This window comes from Haemorhous mexicanus, chromosome 2 (genome assembly GCF_027477595.1).
Source record: "Haemorhous mexicanus isolate bHaeMex1 chromosome 2, bHaeMex1.pri, whole genome shotgun sequence".
NCBI lineage: Eukaryota > Metazoa > Chordata > Aves > Passeriformes > Fringillidae > Haemorhous > Haemorhous mexicanus.
In genome coordinates, this window is record NC_082342.1 from 107,303,814 (window position 1) to 107,326,071 (window position 22,258).

The window sequence follows — 22,258 nt, forward strand, 5'->3', positions numbered from 1 at the left end:
AACTTTTTCTACACAATTTTTACTTTAACATGACTCCTGCTATTCACACCATCCCTTTCTTTTCTCTGAAGTCATTCATGTATAATGGCTGTTTTGCCATCTTTTTTTTTCTCCTCCATCCTAAATTATGCCTGTAATTCCATCCTATTATTCCTGCCACAATTGCTAATCCTGCACAGGTATCTGTGTTAGCTAGTTTTGCAGTCTGACACAGTAGATTTGGATCCTCTGTCTTGTTTTACCAATCCAAAATCTTCATACTGGCCACCACAAGAGGCTAAATTTTAGCCAGCAGTTTCCCACTCCATATATCAGTATTTGGCACCTTCATTCCTCTGACCTTTTGCTATTCCTTTCTCACTACATTATCATCATGCAAATTACATGAACCTTTCCTAGCTTTGTTCCCTATTTTAAAATTTAAGCTTTTATCAATCAAATTAGCCTTGATCCCAGTCCAGACCTCAAACTACTCTGTGTGTGTGTGCATGCATGTATGATCCTCTTCCAAGAATGTTGGCAGACAAACCCCAAGCCTTCCTACAGGTCATCTGTTGGTTTTCACTATCAAGTTGCACCTTCCTTCTAAATCTTTAAAAACAAAAGAATTCCATTCAATTTTTATTGATATTGTATTAATCACATTTAACTGGGTTATAATTTCAGACATTTTTCTGTGTCTTCCTGCTAGCTGCCAATTGCTTCTGCAGTTGGAACAATTTTTCCATGTTCATAAGTCTTGACCTACTGGAATAAAGGTGTGCAAAAGTCAGAATGATCATCTCTTATATGTGATTTAGATTAGCCAAACTAAAAAAAAAAAGTATTTTCTAATGTCCTACATAAATCACTACCACTTAACAGACACAAAACCACCCACAGTGTGAGGCACTTAATGTCAAAACCAGGAAACCAGGAACACCAAAGCCCAGCTGGAGCTGAGACTGACAAGGGGCACTGGTTGGAAGATTATGCCGATTATGGAGATTGCTAATTGGAAAAGCAACTTCAGGGAAAATGGACTTCTACTGACAGAGATCCCTTGTGACAACAGGTATTAACAAAAAAGCTGATGAACTCAGTGCCTTTTTTCTGCCTCTGTCTTCAGAGCCAGAGCCAAAGCTCCTCAACTCCTGCTTGTACAGACATAACTGGGAGGGAATCAGGCAGCCAGCAATGGAAGAGCAAGAGGTTAGAGAAGCTCTATGTACTCAGATCCACTGGGCTGGATGGGAATCACCCCAAGCTTACTGGGAGACCTGGTGGGCCTGACTGTGAAGCCACTATCAGTCCTCATCCTTAAAAAAAGGCAAGAAGGAAGACAGGAGTCACAGAATCACGGGATGGTTTGGGTTGGAAGGGGTTGAGAGTTGCCCTCTGGATGGGCTAGTCAGCCACATCTCAGTCAATGGAAAGATCAGGGAGCACATAATCAGCAGAGTCAGCCCAGGAAGGCAAACCATGTTTGACCTGCTGAGTGCCTGCAGTGATGAAATGTCTGGTCCTGTGGGCAAGGGCAGAGTAGTGGCTGCAACATACCTTGGTTTGAGTATGGCTTTGACAACACCTTCCCCACCCTTCCCCTCTGGAAACAGCAGAAGTGTAGACTGGACAAACGACCTGTTTGGATGAATTGGAAGCTGCAAGGTTAGCAATCACTAACTCAATATTTGGTAATCAGCAAAGCAGCCTGGGATCAATACTGGCATCCATATCCAGTGCCTTCATCAACAGCTTCTGAGCAGGTAACACTGAGGCTGGGGAGCAGCTGCTGGTTGAACCCAGAAGGACCCTGAAAAGCTCAAGGATTAGACAGAGAGGTCATGATTTTTATAAGAAGTTTGAAGTTCTGCCCCTGGAATGGAACTGCCCTGTGTATGGGTACAGAGTGGGAAGTGGCTGGCAAGGGCACAGTGCTGTGGGGTACAGCACAGGAGCCCATGGCTCTTCTGGAAGGAGGCTCTCCCTGGTGTGCATGGCCAGCACATCACAGGGAATTTGCTGATTATCTCTGCTGGGTACTGGTGACACCATGCCTGAAATAGTTTTGGATACCTCTGATCAAGACAGACAGGGCAAGTTTAGAGAGTGTTCAGTGGAGGGCTAATAAGAAAGTTATTGAGGAGAGGCTGAAGGCACTGGACTTAGCTGGTAGAAAGGAAGCTCTGAAGTAACATAACATCAGCCTACAAGTGTTTGAAGAATCATTAGAAAAATGTCAGAGTTGAACTCTTCTTATCACTTCCAGTGGGTCTAACAGAGCAATTGCCATAATTTAAAACTTGGGAGGTTCAGACTGAGCATCAGAAAATAAAATCAATGAGTAGCTGGGCAGTAGGACAGCTTGTCCAAAGGAGTGGAGGAGTCTCTGTCGCTGAGGCTTTTCAAGACTCAGGCACAGCCAAGATTGACATAGTCTAGAGCTGACCTGGTCCAACTAAAAAACAGCCTTCAGAGGTACCTTTCAACCAACATTTCAATGATCTTGCAGCAGGTCTCAGGTCTTCACATCTTATTAATAAAGCCTATTATTATAAGAATCTATTTATTAACTTGTTTGGCTTCAGGAGTGGTAGTAAAAGATTGTCACCTAGCCTGTTTGGAGAGGGAAGACACAATTTATGGGAAATACCTTGGTGAGTTGCCTAACTGGGACAACACCTCTCACCAACCTACTTTGTGGAGTTGGAAATGCAGCAAGAGACTTCCGCTAAGGAATGGCTTTCAAGTCACACTTCTGCTCCACATCCCCTCGCCCTGGCATCCATTTGCCTTTCCAGCTTAGTTGACTAATGCCTCTACCACATTAAAATATGAATATAAACTCAGCTGCTCCTTCCAATATGTCTGAAACAATAGTAATTAGCCTCTCTCTGGCTTTCTTTTATCAAATCAGTATCCAACTTTGTTCTGTAGAAAATTCTGTGATGTAAATAGACATATTCTGTAGTGAACTGTATTGATTCCATAACACCTCAGCCCAGTAGATTCCCAGACTGATCACACTACCAAGAGAACTTGCTTTTACTTGGTTTTTGGGCAACAGTAGCCTGCTTATTTTCTGTTTAGAACTGTGAATCTTTTATCCCCTCAGAGGGTAGTATAGATCTATATATGCCATACATCTGAATCCTTTCTTGTATTGTGAGTTTGATTTGGGTCCAGTATTCAAAGTTTCAGTGGAGAAATGGTAGGGCATGATGTATCTAAACGGGAGGAGCAGAGCAGCCATACTTGGAGAAATTAAACCAGAAGGTATCTGATGGAATACACCCAACTCACATGGAAGATAAAACAATGTAACTTTACAGAAGTTTCACAGAGCTGCATTTAGATATTTGTCACACATGTCAAAACTTGAGTAAACATTTGATATTAATCAAACATTAACTTACCTAAATTGCAAAGGTTAAAGTTTACTGTCAGATACAATTAAGGATGAGGTTTTTTCCTCCTTGCAAATCCTGCAATCCATGGAATGTGTTGCTTCTTCTAGATTTGAATTATCTAAGTTATAACAGCATAGATCTGGCTGATGTCACTGTGAGGTCACCCTCACTAATCTCTGAAAGGTGCCAGGGATCATAGGAGATTCCTAGGGACTGGAAAACAAATGTCACTGCTTTCTTCAAGAAGGGCAAAAAAGAATCCAAGAACCTACAGGGCAGCCAGTCTCACCTCAGAGCCTGGGAAAGTGATGTTGTGAATGATTTCCAAACACATGAAGGAGAACAAGGTGTTGGGGAGCAGTGAGGATTGATTTACAAAGTGGAGATTATGCCTCCCTATGATGAGATCATGTAAGTGACCTGGTGGAGGAAAGGGGAGCAGTGGGTGTTATCTATGCTGGCTTTCAATGCTGTCTCTCATAACATCCTTGTAGGGAAACTGATAAAATATGTAAAAAATCAATGGACAGTGGGGTGGACTGGAAACTGACTGAACTGCTGGACTCAAAGGGTTGTGATTAGAGGCATGAGCTCAAGATCGAGGTCGGTCACTTGTGGTGTAACCCTGGAGTTAATACTGCATAACATCTTCATTAGTGGCCTGGATGATGAGACAGACTGCACCCTTTGCAGATGACACAAAACTGGGAGGAGTAGGTGATACATCTGATGAGCGTGCTCCCATTCAAAGGGCCTCTGACTGGAGAAATCAATTAACAGAGTCCTTGTAAAGTTCACGAGAGGGAAATGCCAAGTCCTGCATCTGGGGAAAAGAAGTGAATTACCTGAGGATGGACTGAAACACTATGTCTGATCTCCTTTTTTCTTTTGTTGAAGTCCATCAGTAGAAATCTCCTTTTACCTGCCCTTGTCACACACAGTACATGATCCAGTAGTTCAGTAAAAGCTGGTGCTGTTTGAACCACTGGTGACTGCTGTTCCCATTCCCCTGTGACAGTGGGTACTTGGCCATGAAGGGCTCTTCAACTTCTGACACTTAGAAGATTGAGCTGAAGACTCTTTTGTCTTAAATATTGCAGAGAGAGAACTATGACTTTAGGGGTTGCTGACACTAAGGCAGTGCCAAATAAATAGGGCTTTGGATTAGATCACAGAATAGTATGAAATAGAAGGGAATTTTAAGATAATCTATTCCAACACCCCCCACCCTGCCCTCCCCCTACAATAAGCAGAGACATCCTCAGCTAGACCAGGTTGCTCAGAGTCCTGTCCAACTTGACCTGGAATGTTCCTAGGGATGAAGTATCCAACACCTCTGTAGGCAAACTCTTCCAGTGATTCACCACCCACTGCCGACACAGAAACCATCTGCTTTATAACTAGTTTAAAACTAAATTCTTTCAGTTTAGAACAGTTATGCCTTGTCCTATCGCAACAGGCTCTGCTAAAAGTTCATGCCTATCTCTCTTTTAAGCCCCTTCTAATACTAGAAGGCTGCCAGAAAGTGTCCCCAGAGCATTCTCTTCTCCACACTGAACAGCCCCCACTCTCTCAACCTTTATTCATCAGGAGAGGTACTTCAGCCCTGGGATTGTAGTTGTGCCCTCCCATGGACCAACAGGTCCATGTCCTTCCTGTGCTGAGGACCCCAGGGCTGGATCCAGATGGGGTCTCACAAGAGCAGAGCAGAGGGGCAAAATTCTCTCCCTCACAGTTCTGCCCACGCTGCTTTTGGATTCAGCCCAGGATATGGTTGTTTTTCTGAGCTGCAAGTTGCACATTACCCATTTGCATCCAGCTTTCCATCCACAGGTATCCTCAGGTCCTTCTCAGCAGGACTACTCTCAATCTGCTCATCCCCCAGCCTCTGCTGATATCGGGGGTTGCTTCAGCCCATGTGCAGCCCTTCACATTTAATTTTGTTAAACCTCATGAGATTCCCATGGGCCACTCCTTGAACTTGTCCAGGTCTCTCTGGATGCCATCCCATCCTTCAGGTGTGACAACCCCACTGCTCAGCTTGGTGTCACCTGCAAACCCACTGAGGGGTGCACTTGACCCCACCATGTCATCGATGCAGACATTAAACAGCAGTGACCCTGAGGGACAGCCCTTGACATGGTTCTCCATCTGGGCACTGAGCCACTGAACACTGCCCTGTAGGTGTGACCATCCAACCCTTTTCTCATCCACCAAACAGTCCTCCCATCAAATCCAGATGGACACAGAAAGGGAGTTTAAAACAGGGCTGGGACAGAGCCTTAGAATAACAACAATTAAATTATTCCAGTGGTTGCACTTATTTCCTCAGAAAGCACCTCCCTTGAAGAAAGGCTGCCAGCTAATTAAATAAAAGGATGAACAAGTGATCCTACAGAATGAACATTCAGACTGATTATAGGCTTAAGAAAAATACTTTGTTTAAATATGAACTTAAAAATAACCCCAGAACCTCACAGCTCAAGCAAGTACACTTTTGAAAGTCCTCCTGGTATGAGAAATGTTCTTCCCCCTATACCAGAATTTACTTTTCTGGGTGGGGATTCAGTAAATATAAATTACATCTTTGAAGCTTAGCTCAAAGACTTCCAAACACTTTCAGATCTATCTATCCATCTATCTGTGGTTATGACAGTAACCAGTACCACAGTCTGTGGTGCAGTTTTCAGTAGTTACAGGCACTTCTAATTGTGCTGAAGGTAAAAGCTGGTTTAAAAAGAAAATGAAAAAAGAGAACCTCTACATTTTTTATGCAATATTTCCCATTTGTATTTTTCCATTTCTGCTCAGCCAATCGCTCAGTTACCTTCTCTAACAGAGAGGTGAGTCAGGAGTTCTCAGATCCTCGGAGTCAAGTTCCAATCTTGTGATTCAGATCAAACGCTTCAACAGCTCAGTAGTGTACAAAAAATCATGCACCAGATACCTGGTTCACTCTGCAGTGAAGAACACTGTTTTGCTGACACTGCATCCAAAGCACTGTGTACATTTTGGGGCTCCCCAACATGAGAAAAATGAGCAGCAGATTCCTGAAGGAACTGGAGCACATGATACTGGGAAGACATTCATATATCTGAACTTGCTCAGCCCAGAGAAAAGAATGATGAGGGGAAATCTTATTCTTTTCAGCAGCTACATAATTGAGGTGGAGGGGAAGAGACAGCCAGACTCTTCTTGGCTGCTTATTGTGGTGAACAAGAGGCAACGGACTCAACCCAGGGCACAAGACATTCCAATGAGATGCAAGGAAGTTATTTGTTTTCATACTCTGGACTAGATTTCCCAGAGAGGCTGTGGAACCTCCAACCTTGGAAACACTAAAAAGGCAACAGGACAAAGCCATGAGCAACCTGCTATAACTCAACCTGCTTCGTACAGAACACTGGACTTGCAACCCCCAGGGGTCCCTTCCAACCTAAGCAATTCTGTGAGTCAAACAGCAGCTGGAGGCCAGGATTTCCTCAAAGCCTCCAGAGGCTATAACAGCCCACAGTTACCTGTGAGCACTGAACACAGTCATCTGCTCTTCTCACCTCCCAGTGCATTTTTCCTTCAGCTTGGCTGGCATTAATGCAAATGGAACAGTGAAGAAAAAAAAAAAAAAAAAAAAAAAGAAAAAGAAAAAAGTTTTCTTAAGTAACTAAACAACTAAACTGCCCTGAGATGGTTCAGGCTGTGCTACACAAACTGTTGTATTGTACATACTGTGGCAGAGGTTCAAAATGAGGATTGACCAGGGAAGGACCTAAAGTTCATTTATCCAAAAATACTGTCTTGCCAGTGATCACTGCTAAAATTGTTACAGTTTCAGAAATTCTCCTGTTTTGATAAATGTTAGTTTCATCTCTTTTTTTCTGTCATTTATATCAATGCAACATTATTCTGCCAACACAACTGTAGAGAAATAGAGTAACACAAATACCAATTTCCTAAAGTGGTCAGTACCAACTCTATTCTTATGAACATAAAACTAACTTCAGGATCATTAAAGGACTACTTTTGCAGAAGAATTACAGTGGAGAAATTTGTTGCAAAGGCTTCCAGGCTACTGCTAATTCAGCTTAGCCCAAGAGAGAAAAAGGTTTCTGCAGTTTCTGATTTCTTCTTATTGAATAATAAATAGTACACTATAATAATAATATCTGCTGTGCAAACTAGGTGCATTCATTTTTACAGTGAAAAATATTAAAATAAATGGAAACAGGCAGGAGCCCCTAATCTGAATTTGATTGATAGATCTCCACTGGATCTCATTTTCTCCTCACATACTGTGTTCTACAGCTTGTTCTAAGGATCAGTGATAACTCCCAAATCATCTTGAAAGCTTAAATTTCTCAGAATTCTTGTCTGGGGAAAGTTCAGTGCTTTACAGCTTACCCTCTTTAGGCATTGCACTCATCAAAACAAATCCCCAAAACTTGTTCAAGAGAAAATAATATTTTGAAAACCATTAATAAGGAAGGCTTGGGTAATAAAGAAGGAAACCATTAGGTGTCATACACTCCTTCCTTTTCCCTGTTTATTTTTGTAATTGATTTAGATGTCAATCTATGCAAGTAATCAGAAACACTCATGCTGTCTTCTCAATATAACTTTATAAAGTTATTGGCTACTTGGCACTGAAGCTGTTTCCTCTAAATGCCTCCCCATGTCCTAGACCGGACACACATTGATTTTTGATTTTTTCAAAAAACACACGGTGTTTTCTTGATTCTCCAACACTTGCTTATGTAACTATTGTTAGGTTAACCTAAACTGCCTGTAAACACACACTATCAGCTATTGGCTATATTATGTTCTTTTTCTTTGTAACCACACAATATTTTCTGTTTTATCCTATAGTAAATATTACACTTAACCTAGACTTTTGTGGTCCTAAACAGTAGCTTTACATCTGTTTAGTTTAAACCCTTTCATGAAGCCTGAGATCACTCTTTCTACATTTGTGGACAAAGCATACACCTTGCAATATAGCATCAATTCAAACTGGGGAGAGGAGGGGCAGAGATGGGAGTTGTTGAGGACTAAAGCACAATTTAATACAAAAAAGCACGAGTTTTTCCCACTTTTCAGCAACTGTTTCACTAGTTGGTGCCAGGATAACAATACACCAGTAACAGTATTTGTTCCACTTACAGGTGGCACACCCACACTTCTAATGAAACCATCCCTAGGCTGTTGCACATTTCCAACACCTTTGTGAAATTGGTGCCCTGTTTTGGGAAGAGGTTTCTGCTCACTCACCCACACTCTGGTTAACAGCAGCAATCCAGACACATGACCAGGCTGGAACTTGTATAAACTGCTATTAAGGGGATGCAGCTGACAGCCACCTGTGAGATACAGGTGCTCCCTCCTTGGGACCCAGTCCCTCCAGAGGAATACAGTAACACTGGACAGCACACCAGTGAGTCTCAGGACATTTTTAAAGATGCTTTCAACTAACAGGGCTGCCAGAATCAGATCTGAAGATCCATCTCTGTACATTCCATCACACAGTTACTTAGCACTAGCTACTTCTGCCATTTTCAGCAAAGCTTATGATTTAGCTGCATATTGTCACTTGTTCAAGACAAAAAAGGTCCCTGTGTCAGAGCTGTTGCAAGACTCCCACTGGTCAGCCACTGCTGCAACAGCTCATTATTAACATCCCAATGGATTCCAGAGCAACCTGGCAAGGCAAGTTGGGATAGTCACTGTCCAGTGGGTAAAAAGTCAGTAAAGTCTTCCACAGCTCTTCACAGTCTTGGGTTTCTTGACAAGTCTTCAAGACTACAGCTTTAATCACTGTAGTTTCTCTATACATCTTCAGGAGCAGGGTGGATCTTTCTACTGGGTCAGGCAGCAAAAGACTAAAATTGTCTTTTGGTAAGGTTTTCTCATAAACCTCGTTAATGCTCCTTTCCACACCCTTCACCACTGTCTACTACACTTAGTTTCTAAGTCTTGTAAGTCAGAAGCTGTTTCCTCAAGCCCTGTGCAGCACTTGGCTGTCCTCTCCAAGCACTGAGGCTAAACAGTCCCCACAGTGTCCTGTCACTGTCTTGAGGACTTGTTACAAGGCTGAATCCTCCCTGACAGCCAGCACCACTGAGAATGGAACATATGTAACCTACACAGTTCTCGGTTTCCCACGGGGATCCTTCAGTATTTCTGCTGCTCTTGGCTGTATTTACTCCAGCTGCCAACAGCAGTATCCACTGTGTGCTGCTGCCAGTGCCAGAGGTGAACCGAGGCCCATACTAACATGCTTCAATCAGCTGCTTCTTTAGGAAGAAGGTGACCTACTTTGAAAACCCTAAAAAATATTTTCATTGCTGGCAATACTTACTGCAGACATGGGCACCTCAGAGTCTCTGAAAGCCAGGAATAGAAACTTCCTACTGAGATGCTGAGGCACCCTGCTTGCTCCTGTATGTCAAGGTCTGTTTGGTTTTTTGTTTGTCTGCTCCCTCCAGAGGCCAAACACACAAACGCATTTAGCTGATCATCTTCCTCAATTGGGAATAAAATTCATTAATTTAACCATAATGAAGAGTAGGGCTGATTAAAGAGTATAGGTGCTGGTGACCACAGAACAGACTCCTACACCACCACAGCCTAGACACATAACAGCAAGCCACCCACTTATGCAAGAGGGAAAAATGAATGCCTATGAAACACAGTGAGAGGGCTTCAAAAGAGAATTTACTGCTAAGTAAGTGATGCAGTAAGAGGCCCCAAGTCTCTATTAGCTTCTGCTGAAGCTTTCCTTCCTTGAGCTGGCAGCCTGGATATAAATGAAACTGCTGTGCAAGTGTCCTCTCTACAAACACAGAAAAACATGAAAAACAGTCTCATCTGTGCATTTTTTGAAAGTTTTTTTTTTTCCCACTAAACTAGCTGCAATTACTAAATAAAGGTACTCACAGTTTTCCCTTTGTCTCTTTATTTGGCTGGGATTTTATTTTATAATCACAATGTGGAGCTTTGGCATTCAATCTGATGGGCAAGATAGCACAAGCTATAACCTGAATTAATCAATAGGAACTCTGACTCTTGCTTGCTGTGATTAAAAATGTAACAAAGCCAAGGCATCCTCCCTTACTTCTCTCTCCTTCTCCAAAAGGAAGGGCAATCACAGCCCAAGAAGTAAAGTCTGAAGATTCATTTTTGCAACAAAATGAGAAAGCATTGCCAACAGCTACCTGCAGAAAAGTCAGCCATGGGCCTCAAGTTTAAAGGGACAAATAAAGCTGCACTCACACTACAACATTATTTCAAATAATACTTCCCTCTACCCACACATCTTCCAAAAAGCTACACTTAAGTCTTCTTCTATGAAGCAGTCAACCCGCCTATAGGATAGCACAGTGCCCACAGATGAAAAGCCAGGTTTGAGACCTCCAGGGAACCATAGGGAAACTCAAGTCCCCTGATATTCATATCCAGTAACAGCAAATAATTATGGATTAGACTGGAGCTTGCTCAACTGCAGGAACAGTTGACACCCCAATTCACCTGAGAGCAGGACTTACCTTATGGCCAGAGGGTCCCAGGGAGCAGCAGTCCCAGCATTATTTCACACTCTGAGATGCCACCAGTCCTACCAGTTCATCATGAAGAACCTGTGGAGTGTGGCCGGATACCACCCAGAGCAACCCGCCAGCCTTGGTCATCAGCTCACTGACATTCATGGACATCACCCAGGGGACAAAGCAACCCCTGTGCCAGCCCAACCTCTGCAGGTTCTATCTGTACACTGATTTAAGAGTGTGTGTGTATAATATGGTACCATATATATGAGATTTATGGCATGTATCACATATCTGTATGGCACTAGCACACAGTAGCTCAGACATGCATGCTGGCACATGCAGAGCACAGCCATGACACAGCCTAGCAGCAGTAACAAATAAATGGCACAGAGCTCAGCAGCCATGGGTTACCAGCTCCTCCTCCTGCGAAGGGAACAAGAGGTTGTTTCCCATACACTTTTTTTCAGTTGCTGTATTGGGCTGTATTTAAGGATTAGAGTGGAAAAGCATTAGGGCTCTCCAAGCAAATACACAGTTGCCCCTATTATAAGGTGAAGAGACAAAATTTGTAACAATGGACAAAAAAAATTTTTCAAAATGTTAATCACAGAGAAAACCTTGAACTGGGAAACAGAACGCCAAGATTGTATTTTTACTGTGGGAGAATAATTTTTGCATCCCTGCTTTCAACTCTGCACTCTAGGGAAAAAAGCCAGCTGCAATTCTCACACAAGAATAATTAAAAATTTATCTAGGAAATACTTTTACAGATGGAGTGCCTTTCACAGCTTTAGAGTCAGCAACCTTGCAATGCTCTAGCTGGCAGCTGCTGTTCTACCACTGTTCTCTGAAAAGAGACATGGGAAAGACAGTTTCTTGTGCAAGCTGCTTTTCCAACCCCAAAGGAAAAAAAGGCAATAGGAATGATATCAAGCTGCCTGGATTGGACTGTGAAGGGAGCCTTAGCAGAGGACTGAGAAACAAGATGACCAATGGTACTCACAAAGGCAATACAGCCCAGCTTATGAGTAGAAACCTAAGGGTGTTAAGCTGGTGCGCTAAGAAGAAACTATTAGTTAAGTAAGGAATTTCCTTAAAATCTGCAGTTTAGGTTAAGCCAGACATGAACCTGGGAGCAATGAAGAGTGGAAGGAACCTCAGGACAAACCAGAACCGATTCTGACAGAACCAGCTCCATCCTTGACCCCCAGCTGTGTTATACTGAGAACTGCAGGCTCCCTACAGCAGCAGTGTGTATGTGTTTCCCCTTACCACGGACCACGCCTTTACATTTCACTTACAGAAGACCAGATTGGCAAGTACAGCTCCCATAATACCTGAATCTTCAGTACACGTTTTCTGCAATTTAATCACCAACCTTCTTGCTGGTACAACTGAAAGGACACACCTCAAGAACTCAGAGAGCTTTTAACCATTTTCAGAGCTGCTTAGCCTGCTGAATACAATGAGGAAACCAATGAACAAAGGAGTGATTTATAAGCCTTATTCTGAAACATTACACCATTTAAGTTCCTTCACAATTGAACCTTACAGACATACAAAGACAGTAAATTGGTACATTTAAGATCAGTTGAGTAAGAATGCTGTACTGGTAGTATCTTTCCCTTAATACTTACCAAATTTTTACAACAAATAGTTAAAATCCATGAAATAATTACTTAATACTAAGAAAATGTTCTTCCTAGAGCAGAGTACCTGATCCATGAAAGGAAAATAGACACTATAATGAAAAAAAAAGAGAAGACATTTTTAAAAAAGCTCAGGATGTTTAAATCTCCTTAAAATACATATAAAGCAAAGAGGCCACTCTGTATTTAAAGCCATTTTGTTTTTATCTATTGGGGTAGTCACTTTACATCATACCAAAAAGACTGTATAAGGAATACAAGTGTCAAGAATCAGACCTTTATGGCACAAAAGGAATTTTTCCATTAACCTGCTTTCAGAGTTGTTAAATACATTATTAAAGACAAAAGACACTAAGGCTACCACAAAATAATATTTGCATGATGATGTTAGTCTTTATTCAGTTTCTCAACTGACTCCTCCAGTCTGAAGGTGGACAAGAATCTTTCCAGTAGTCTGTTTCATTGATTTATTCTGGATGAGAAGATTCTTTCTACTTTTGACACAAACTTATTTTCTTATTTATATTGTTACTCAAAGTTCACATAAGCTTTTATGTTGCACCTTACAATGTATGGAATTTCAGATTAAAATAAAACTCTACTCTTAACATAACCTTTTATATAATGTAAAAATATTCTACATGTTTAACATATCAAGAATGTTAAGCATTTACTTTGGGGAAAACCTATTTTATGCATTTTTCAGTACAAACCCCACTGTGAAGGCTTTGCATTTGTGTCTCCCTGTTCAGTCGGGTGCCACCCAATGCTCATCGTCTGCAGCTGCAGCTTGGCCACTGCACCAACCAGTTTCCAAAAAATTGCAAATTTGAGATGCTGCTCACTGTTCATCTTTACTCCTCTCCCATCCCTCCCTCCCTCCACCATGGAAAATTGACATCTTTGAAATAATGAGTGTTTTTAATTATCAAAATCAGTATAAAAATAGCAGCATGCTACTAGACACGAAAAGCAGATTCATCATGCATTGTGAGTTTAAATGCAGATTTCTGCCTTCCTCTTATATTATCAAAATCTTTTTTAAAGTTAACATCAAGGCAAGGGTATAAGGACAGACACTGCATAGTATGATTTGATACTAATCTGAACTGGGTTATTTGCCTTTAATCAAAATCCATGATAATTACAGGGTAAACAATTTTTATTTCAAAATACAAGTTTAACTGGAATTGTAGTGATGAAAGCAGAAGAGGGGAAAATGCAGTCTTTTACAGCCCATGTCACTGTATCTCACTTACATCCAGAGATAAAAGCTCTAATTGGTGAAGAGACAAAATATTTGTGGCATGTCATTGAACCTTTGTGATAATCCAGCGTTATCCATTTCTAAAGAAATATAAATACTTTAAAACAAACATTGAAAATAAATCCTTTTGATGTAACAAACTACACTCTTTACTGAGAATTTTCAGTCTTCTTAAAAGTAAGGGACGTCACCCAAGAAATAATCGAAGTAACAATGTAGAACAATCCTTGGAGGAAAAAAGTTGGAATGTAAACCTCTGTTCCAAATTAGATCTGAAAAGCAAAAACACCACACCATGTATTTCATCCAAGTGTATTTTTCATCAAGCAAGTCTTTTTTAAAGTTATTTTTACAGTTCAACAGGAGAGTTCCTGAACTTAGCACAGTCCTGTTTTGCCTCAGCTCATCCCGTTTTCCTAACACAAGAACAATTGCTCCCTGCTTTTGTCCCCACCAGCCCTGTGATAATACTATGGTCATGCAGGTAATCAATTCTGCATAACCACAGTATCTGCAATACAATTATACATCACTAGAACAGCCATAAATTAGCCCATGATTCTCACAAATGAAAATAAAACCAAATTTGAGAGTCACTTTCCTAAGTAGTGACTTTCTAATCATCCTTCTGATACAAAAAACAAATGAAAGGCTCCACCAAGTTCCTCCTGTTAACAATGACCTTGGAAACTGCACTTCATTCCAGATACATGACAGTGATCCTCAGAGAGATTACTCATCTTTTCTTTACATCTTTTACTTCCTTAAAGCATGATATTAATATTTTATTGAAGACCTGACAAAAGCTTAAAAACAATCATAGCTTCTCACTTAACCCCACACATAGATCCATTAGTTTGCAAATTTGTCCTACAGCTACTTACCTCTTTGATGTCTTACAATAGCCTCATTATTAAAAGCATGCAGTACTAGTTTTGCTAGCTTCAACGAGCTAAATCTTCAATATGCTCAACCACTGATAGGCCCAAAGTGAAATTTTCAAAAATCTGAAGAAAAATTCCTCAGCAGTTTGATATTTTTAAAATACTTGATCTAATGAATCATATATTGATAAGCCAAAAAAAGTCAGAATAAAAGAAGCATTTTAAAAGAATTAGTCATATTATCAATTCAGAGAGAGGACTAAAAAGATGAAGAATTAAAGCATAATAGTATTCTTAGAACAGTCTATCCAATTAAGTTAACTCACTGGCTCAGTAAGTTACTACTTATCCTCTCAGCCAGCTGACCCTGCACACATTCATCTCTCAGCTGTAAATTAAAGTGCATCAACTTAGAAAACATTGCACATCAGATACCACTTCTGCAATTTACTATAAAATTTGAATTGTAACAATTTTACTACTATAATTTCAGAGTGTGCATGACCAATTACTACAGCTTAGTGGTAAGCAGTAACATAAGTGACTGTGACAGTCAAGATTATGGTTAACTTTAGAAAAATACTAGGATGCAGGTTTTTGGAGTTTTTATGTAAAGAAAAATTGAGACTTAAAACCTTTGTTTTTAAAAACCAAATTCCCTAATTATTGCTGCAGTTCTGGTGGGACAGCGAGGCTGTCAAACCTAGAGGAACTGGGGAGGTTTCAAACAACTGATTTTCTTTTAGGCACCTTCAGACTGCTCTCTGTGTGTGTTTTAGCAGTGTGACACCAAGTGTCCCATGGGTTTACATGCCAGCACAGGAATGACTGTAGGACAGGAGAGAGGACAGAAAGCTGGCACATGAACGCACCACACCACCTCCTGAGGCAGTCCCTGAGGAGCAAAGCTATCCTCAACATCCATGTATTCCTTGCTGCAGAACTAACAACAGCAGCTTATTGCCAAAGATGAGAGCATCAAGCATATGATAAAAATACACATTTACTACTTACATCATCAATATCTTCATCATCATCTCCAATATCATCAAACTGGATTTCATCATCATCTCCAGGACCAAATGTGTCTGTTTCATTGATTTTAGCTATGAAGGAATTTAGAGAAGTTAAGGAGTGCACTCACACTGTGCCACGGCAGACTGAGTATTCTCATCCAACATGAACTTCCAATTTGAAGTGAAAAGATTCTTACCATGTTCTGGAAGCTCCCCATATGCTTTCAGGCTTCTGGCTTCATCTGCATTGTATTTTAGAATAACATCAGCCTTGTTATCCTAAATAAGAATTTATTAGAATGTATTAGTCATCTAGGAAGGAAAAATAAAACTATTAACCTCAGCAGACTTCTTTACTTACAACAACTATATTATCTACAGTGGATTAACACCTATAATATTTATAGAAGAACATCTTGTTCTTCCTTCCCCTCCAGTTCTTTTAAATGTGAAGTAAACACATTGGAGTATTTTCATTTCTTCTGAGTGATAACTTAATTATCTCCAATTACAAGTAATTTATAGATTCATGGAATGGTTTGGATTGGAAAGGATCCTTAAGATCATCTACTTCCAACACCCTGCCATGGGCAAGGACACCTTCCACTAGACCAGGGTGCTCAATCTGGCTTTCAACACTGCCAGGGATGGGGCATCCACAACTTCCCTGGGCAATAAGATGAAAGAGAATTTTGAGACAAATGAGAAATGTTGAGTATTCAACAACTTGACAAGTTCAGTTTCATGCCTTTGAAATTAACCTTTCTTCAGACAATACACATAGTGAGGTGTTGAGGTCAATCAGGAATCACAGAATGACTAGGCTGGAAGAGACCTTAAAGAGACTCATTGAATCCAACCCAGCCCTAACACCTCAACCAAACCCTGGCACCAAGTGCCACATCCAGTTTTTTTTTAAACACATCCAGGGATGGTGACTCCACCACCTCTCTGGGCAGGCCATTCCAGTACTTTGTCACTCTTTCCATAAAAAACTTCTTCCTAATATCCAACTTATATTTCTCTTGGTGAAGTCAAAACCAAAAAATTCCTAGTTTTAAGTACTTTATTATATACAGTAACTGACAGGATCTTAAACATTTTATAAACCTAAGGCACATTTCAGAAGCAGAATCTATGTTCAACAACTGCTGACAACACTAATGTTCATGAAAGGCATTCACCTAATGAAAACCTGAGAACTGTTTCCCATCACTGTTTATATTACATAAAGTCACGCCACTCCATTTTTGGAAATTTTAGTACAAACTATTACTGATTAATTTCCCTCTTCAGGCACAAGCCTAATAATCAAGGACCCAAAATTCTGATTACGAACAATTCTAATTATCACAATAAAATGTTTGGTACTTGACTCCATCTCCTTTTGTACTACAGGATGCAAGCACCAAACAGCTACATCTGAAAAAAAACAGGTCAAGCTTGATGACAATAAGCACCTTCACTCACAAAGTCTCAGGGTGCAATTTAGAAGAACAAGTCAAACCAGAATTTGTCTACTCATTACAATTTTCCTGTAGTACAAGGAAACTAAAAATCATGATTTAGCATAACTAAATACAAATGCCAAGTTAGACAGGAATTTCCTCACAACACCTACTGCTATTTAACAGTAAATAAAGTTATTTGTAAGATACTCCTTATAGGGGCATATTATACTGAATTTTTACCTGGTAGTCTCTTAAGCCAATCAATATAATATCAGATGTATTTATCCAGACCTGAAGGAGAAAACATGTGTTACAAAAATTCAACTTCTGTTGTATAACACAATAACCAAACTGCACATTTAGATTTATGGAGAGATATAAACTTTTCACTACAGCCACCACCTTCATTTTCTAACCAGTATGCGAGAAATATCCAATTTAATGTTTAAACAGCAAATCTAAGGTCATAAATACTCATAGTTATTTTTACATGTTATGGAGCTATTACAGGGTAATCAAAGTTCTTTGAAGAGCCTCTATCCAACAGGGTGTTTACTAAGCCTTAACATCTGAGAAAACAGAAAGAATGCATCAAGGCACCAGTCGAGAACTCTGTGAACTGAGCTCCTCAAGGGCAAAAATTAAAGAAAAATCCGATGAAGGGGGTGATGGACAAGAACAGTGAAGAGCACAAGAAAATGAACTGAGTTGTTTCTAGAGACTATGTTAACCAGAAATCTGCAGAAGAGGATATGCTTTTAAATGCAGAGTCGTTCTATGTGAGTTCAAAAAATCTATGTGATTTTTTTGAAGATTGAACTAATTTCAGTTGGAATTTCCTTTCTTTAAAACATAAGGAGCAGGTAAGTGGTGCTTTTTGTAGCAAGAAACTAATTCTGCAGCACTTAAGTGTTTATTTATGCACATTCTTCACCACCTTCAACAGCTTATTGCAGGCAACTATAGCACTGCTTACACTGATCCCAAGACATGTGCATTCAGCGCTGTCCAAAAAATGGAACAATTCAGAATGAAGACAGTGAATGTCTGCTTTCACTGGAAAGAGACTGAGGGACCTTCTCCTTACCACACACCAGCAGAGGAGAGGAAGATGTAAAACCTAACAAGGGCCAGAGGGGACACCATCTGAAGATGGCAAAGAATGCAAACACTTACACCTGACATCCCTGAAGGTACAAATCTTTGCAGACTAGCTTCCAACAGAAATAATTTGGGAACTGATGAAGTGGACAATGAAACAATGGCATTGGAGGTGTATTTTCTAAATAGTCACCAAGCTCCCCATCTGCAATTAGGGAGATTTTTATTATTTTATATATATATACAATTTTCTAGAATATGAAAAGCTTGTATTTCATAAGCAGAAAAAACCTTCCCCTGAAAAACAGACATGGAAAGGCAGCCCTTCAACTGTGAGCTTCACCCAAGTGCCAAAGACTGCCTATTCTTGTGCCAGCAATGGAAACAGAAGGACAGACTAGTTTACTACCAAAAAAAGTTGTTTAAAATATTAAGTGCAGTAGAAATATTAATTTTTGTAACAAGCTACATATGTAAATTTTTACAATCACATATCATGCATAAGGTCACTGTTTCCTATTGCAATGCTTCAGAATTACCTTTTTTCTTAGCTTCCCTCTAATATGACATAACCTCTTCACGCCATCAAAACATAATGCCTCCAGTCTTCCATTGCCTAACATCTTGATCACCTGGGCATATTCTGAAAGAGATTGTAACATACAAAAACACAGAATCATTTAGGCTGAAAAAGATCTTTAGGATCAACAAGTGCAACCATTAACCCAGCACGGTTAAGTCCACTGCTAAGTCACGTCCCAAAGTGCCACAGAGAAAAACTTCTGAACAAATCCAGCTTCAAGACACAACCAATAACTTTTCCACTGTAAACCAAATCTGCTGTAATATTTGATCAAACATGAACTGCTGACAGGAGCTTCAAGCACCCACACAGGCTGCTGAATGTATCACAGTTTTGTATCACTGTTGATGTTAACATTTTCAAACACTGCTCCTTCTTGGTTGCATCCACCCTTTTGTTCCCTCTCAAATGTTTGCTACAGAAAATCTAAGAGCTATTGAGTCACACACAGAGTATGAAAGTATATAACAACATCACAGCACCCGTCATAAAGGACAACACCTCAGTGCTGTCACTGAGGCAGGAGAAAGCTGCATGCCCTGTACAGCCACCCACTGAGACTCTGAATCCCTCTCGCAGAGACTCTGTGGACAACACCCCTCTGTCCTTGAAAAGACAGAACCCTTATCAGACACTGTCTGCAAGGCAAACAGCAAACTTCAGCAGAGGTCTGTGAAGCACCTCTCTAACCCCACCCTCAATCTCTTCACCAGGTATTTAATCTTCTCCCTCACCAAGCTACAAAAAATCACATACTGGAGAACTTCACACAAATTAGATAGTCCAATGAACCACGAGACTGTTCATAACTGAGAATAATGTTTCATTAAATAGATTTTGCTTGGGAGATGTAAAGGATCTTAAGTTTCAGATGTACATAATAAAAAAACTCTTTTTCTGCTTACAACCAACACAAAATATGAGAAATTTGTTCAGTGGCACTTCTACAGTGATTTAAATCAGTACCCTTCCCATATCTCTAACAAACCAACTGATTAATTAGTTACTAGGAAAGCCCTCACATTATGTGAGCAACCACCAGAGTGTGACACACAAGACAGGGTGAGCTGAAAGGGAGGTGAGCTCACTGTCACCATGGCAGGGCAGATGGGAATCCCAGTCATCCCCCATGAACTCTCCCGTGCCTTACTTCACCTGACAGCATCCCACTTACTGCTCCTGTTTTAATAACTGTGAGACTTCAGCCCAGGAGCCAGCTGAACCAAACCATCAGGGGACAGAACAGTGAGATGAGCTGCTCTGCCACATCAGTGACTTCAGGGAGCTCAGGGAAGGGTCCAAGAGACGTTAGAGTCCATACAGAACAGAAAGTGGGACTGTGCATCCCAGGGACAACTACTGGCAAAACTGAACCACATCTGCTAAGCCAGCTGCTCACAGACCCTCACACAAAGCTATCAAGAGGTTTCTAGGAAATGTTTAAGTGCTGTTTTATAGAGAGCATGCACTCAGGTCAAGGATAGGAAAATGTCATTCTTAACCAGTGAAGATATTGAGAATTCCCCTTCTCCTACTGCCTTTCTCTAACATTCAATATGTCATTTGGAATTCAAATATAACCCCAATAAGAATACCTCTCTCTACTGTCACAGTACGTGACTGAATACAATGACACTGCCATACTGTAGTTAAAAACTCACCTTGCCCATCTTCTTTGAAGACCAGTTCTCTTTTTTCTGATTCATTCTCATTCTTACCTCGTCGCCTGTTTTTACCTCCTTTGCCTAAATTAAGTGGGAGAAGTAAAAAGCAGGTGTTACTGTCTCTAGATACAGTGAGAGAAAAAACTCAAAGACTTATGAAGATTTTTATGCTTGTACTTTATTTGGATATTTTAAGTATCCCATCCAGATCTAGTTTTTTTGCTTACTTTTAAGTCTAAATTTTTATCTGGGTAGTAACAAAGTAACTTAACATTAGACTCTCCACTGTTTAAGCTGTCCTGGCTGCTCTGGGGTGACAGCAGCCTTCAAAATTATTTTCACAAGATGGCCATTTTCAATTTCTGTGATCCCTGCTAGCTACCAAATACCTCAATAATAACGGTGGGATAGCCTGATGCACGTAATCTTCAAGAGCAGATGAATAACTTCAGTTACTGTGCTGCTGAAATCCCTGAAATAGTCAAGAGGAAGCTTACCCTCCAAGTGAAACTGACCTTTTTAAAAGGCACACACGTGGCAACAGGATTAGATGCTCTTCACGAAGAGCATAATAGCAGCTCATACCTGCCCTGCTGTTAAAATCTCCTGCTCCATTTCCCTCACGGTTTCTGCACTTCCTTTCCGGAGTAAGAAAGAAGGGAAGCGGCAGCAGCGCTGCCCAGCGAGGGCACGGAGGGCCCCGGCCGCCCTCTCGGCAGGGCCGCTCCTGACAAGCGAGCCGCGGGCAGGGCCTCCCGCTCCCGGCCGGGCCTCAGCGGCCTCCGACGCGCGCCCGGCAGGCGGAACCGGCCCGGGGACCGGCCGGGCTGGCGGGAGGGCCCCTCCGCCCGCAGGCTCCGGGCTCCGGCGGCGCCCACGTGAGGGGCCCCCGGGCCTGCCCTGCGCGACCGCGCCCGGTCCCGGCCGCGCCGCCGCGGGCCCGGCGAAGGGAAAGGGCGACTCACCTTTATTCTTAGGCATGGCGCCGAACGCTCCGCCGCGGAGGGGCTGCGGGAGGGGCGGCGGGAGGGGCTCCGGGCGGGGGCGGCGGTTCGGGCTCGGCGGCGGCTCCGGGCGGGACCAGCGGCGGGGCCGGGGCTGCGCGGGCTCGTGCGCTGCGCTCCGGCCGCTGCGCCGACCCGGCCACAGCGCCCCCCCGCGGCCCGGCGGACTCCAGCGGCGCGGGACGCGCTCAGGGCCCGCTTCCCGTCCCGGCCCCGCGAACGGCCCCGGGAACGGCCCCGCCTGGGCATTGCCAGGCGTTCGGTGGTGGAGTGCAAGGAAAAGGAGGAGGAGGTGCGGGCAGTGCGCACCCAGGCAGCCCCGGGACACCGCACAGCGCTCGGGGGCAGCGGTGTTAGGGATAACTCCTTCCAGTACCCGCAGTACCTGCCAGGAAAGATGGGGCAAGACTGTTTACAGGCGTTCGTAGTGACGGAACGAGGAGGAGTGGGTTCAAATTGAGAGAGTAGGTTTAGATGAGACATTACGAAGAAATTCTTTACTGTGCGAGTGGTGAGCATTGGCACAGGCTGCCCAGAGAAGCTGTGGATGCCCGTTCTCCGGAGGTGCTCAGGGCAAGGCTGGAAGAGGCCCCGAGCAGCCTGCTCTGTTGGGAGGTGTCCCTGCCAGACAAGGGATTGGAATCAGATGATTTTCAAGCTCTACTCCAACCCAAACTATTCTATGATTCTGTAAATCGGAGAGCACGAAGGT

The 22,258-nt window shown here is 42.0% G+C and overlaps 1 protein-coding gene across 1 annotated transcript; it reads right to left on the bottom strand.

Annotated features, from left to right (window-relative positions):
* Nucleotides 1-12,944: 12,944 nt before the first annotated feature.
* On the bottom strand, nt 12,945-21,663 carry EIF1AX (eukaryotic translation initiation factor 1A X-linked). Its single transcript, XM_059839872.1, has 7 exons — nt 21,508-21,663; nt 20,540-20,623; nt 18,835-18,938; nt 17,435-17,485; nt 15,941-16,022; nt 15,742-15,833; nt 12,945-14,115 (listed from the first exon to the last, which is right to left on the bottom strand). The coding sequence occupies exons 1-7, from the start codon at nt 21,521-21,523 to the stop codon at nt 14,110-14,112; spliced, it is 435 nt and encodes a 144-aa protein (XP_059695855.1). The 5' UTR covers nt 21,524-21,663; the 3' UTR covers nt 12,945-14,109.
* Nucleotides 21,664-22,258: the final 595 nt, after the last annotated feature.

Bases quoted from the DNA above. Each gene is read 5' to 3' on its own strand.
- EIF1AX (XM_059839872.1), bottom strand. The intron at 18,939-20,539 runs GTGAGTTTTTAA...AATCTCTTTCAG, and splicing joins CTTCAAAGAAGATGGGCAAG to AATATGCCCAGGTGATCAAG. The intron at 17,486-18,834 runs GTAATTCTGAAG...TTTCTCCTTCAG, and splicing joins GAGGGAAGCTAAGAAAAAAG to GTCTGGATAAATACATCTGA.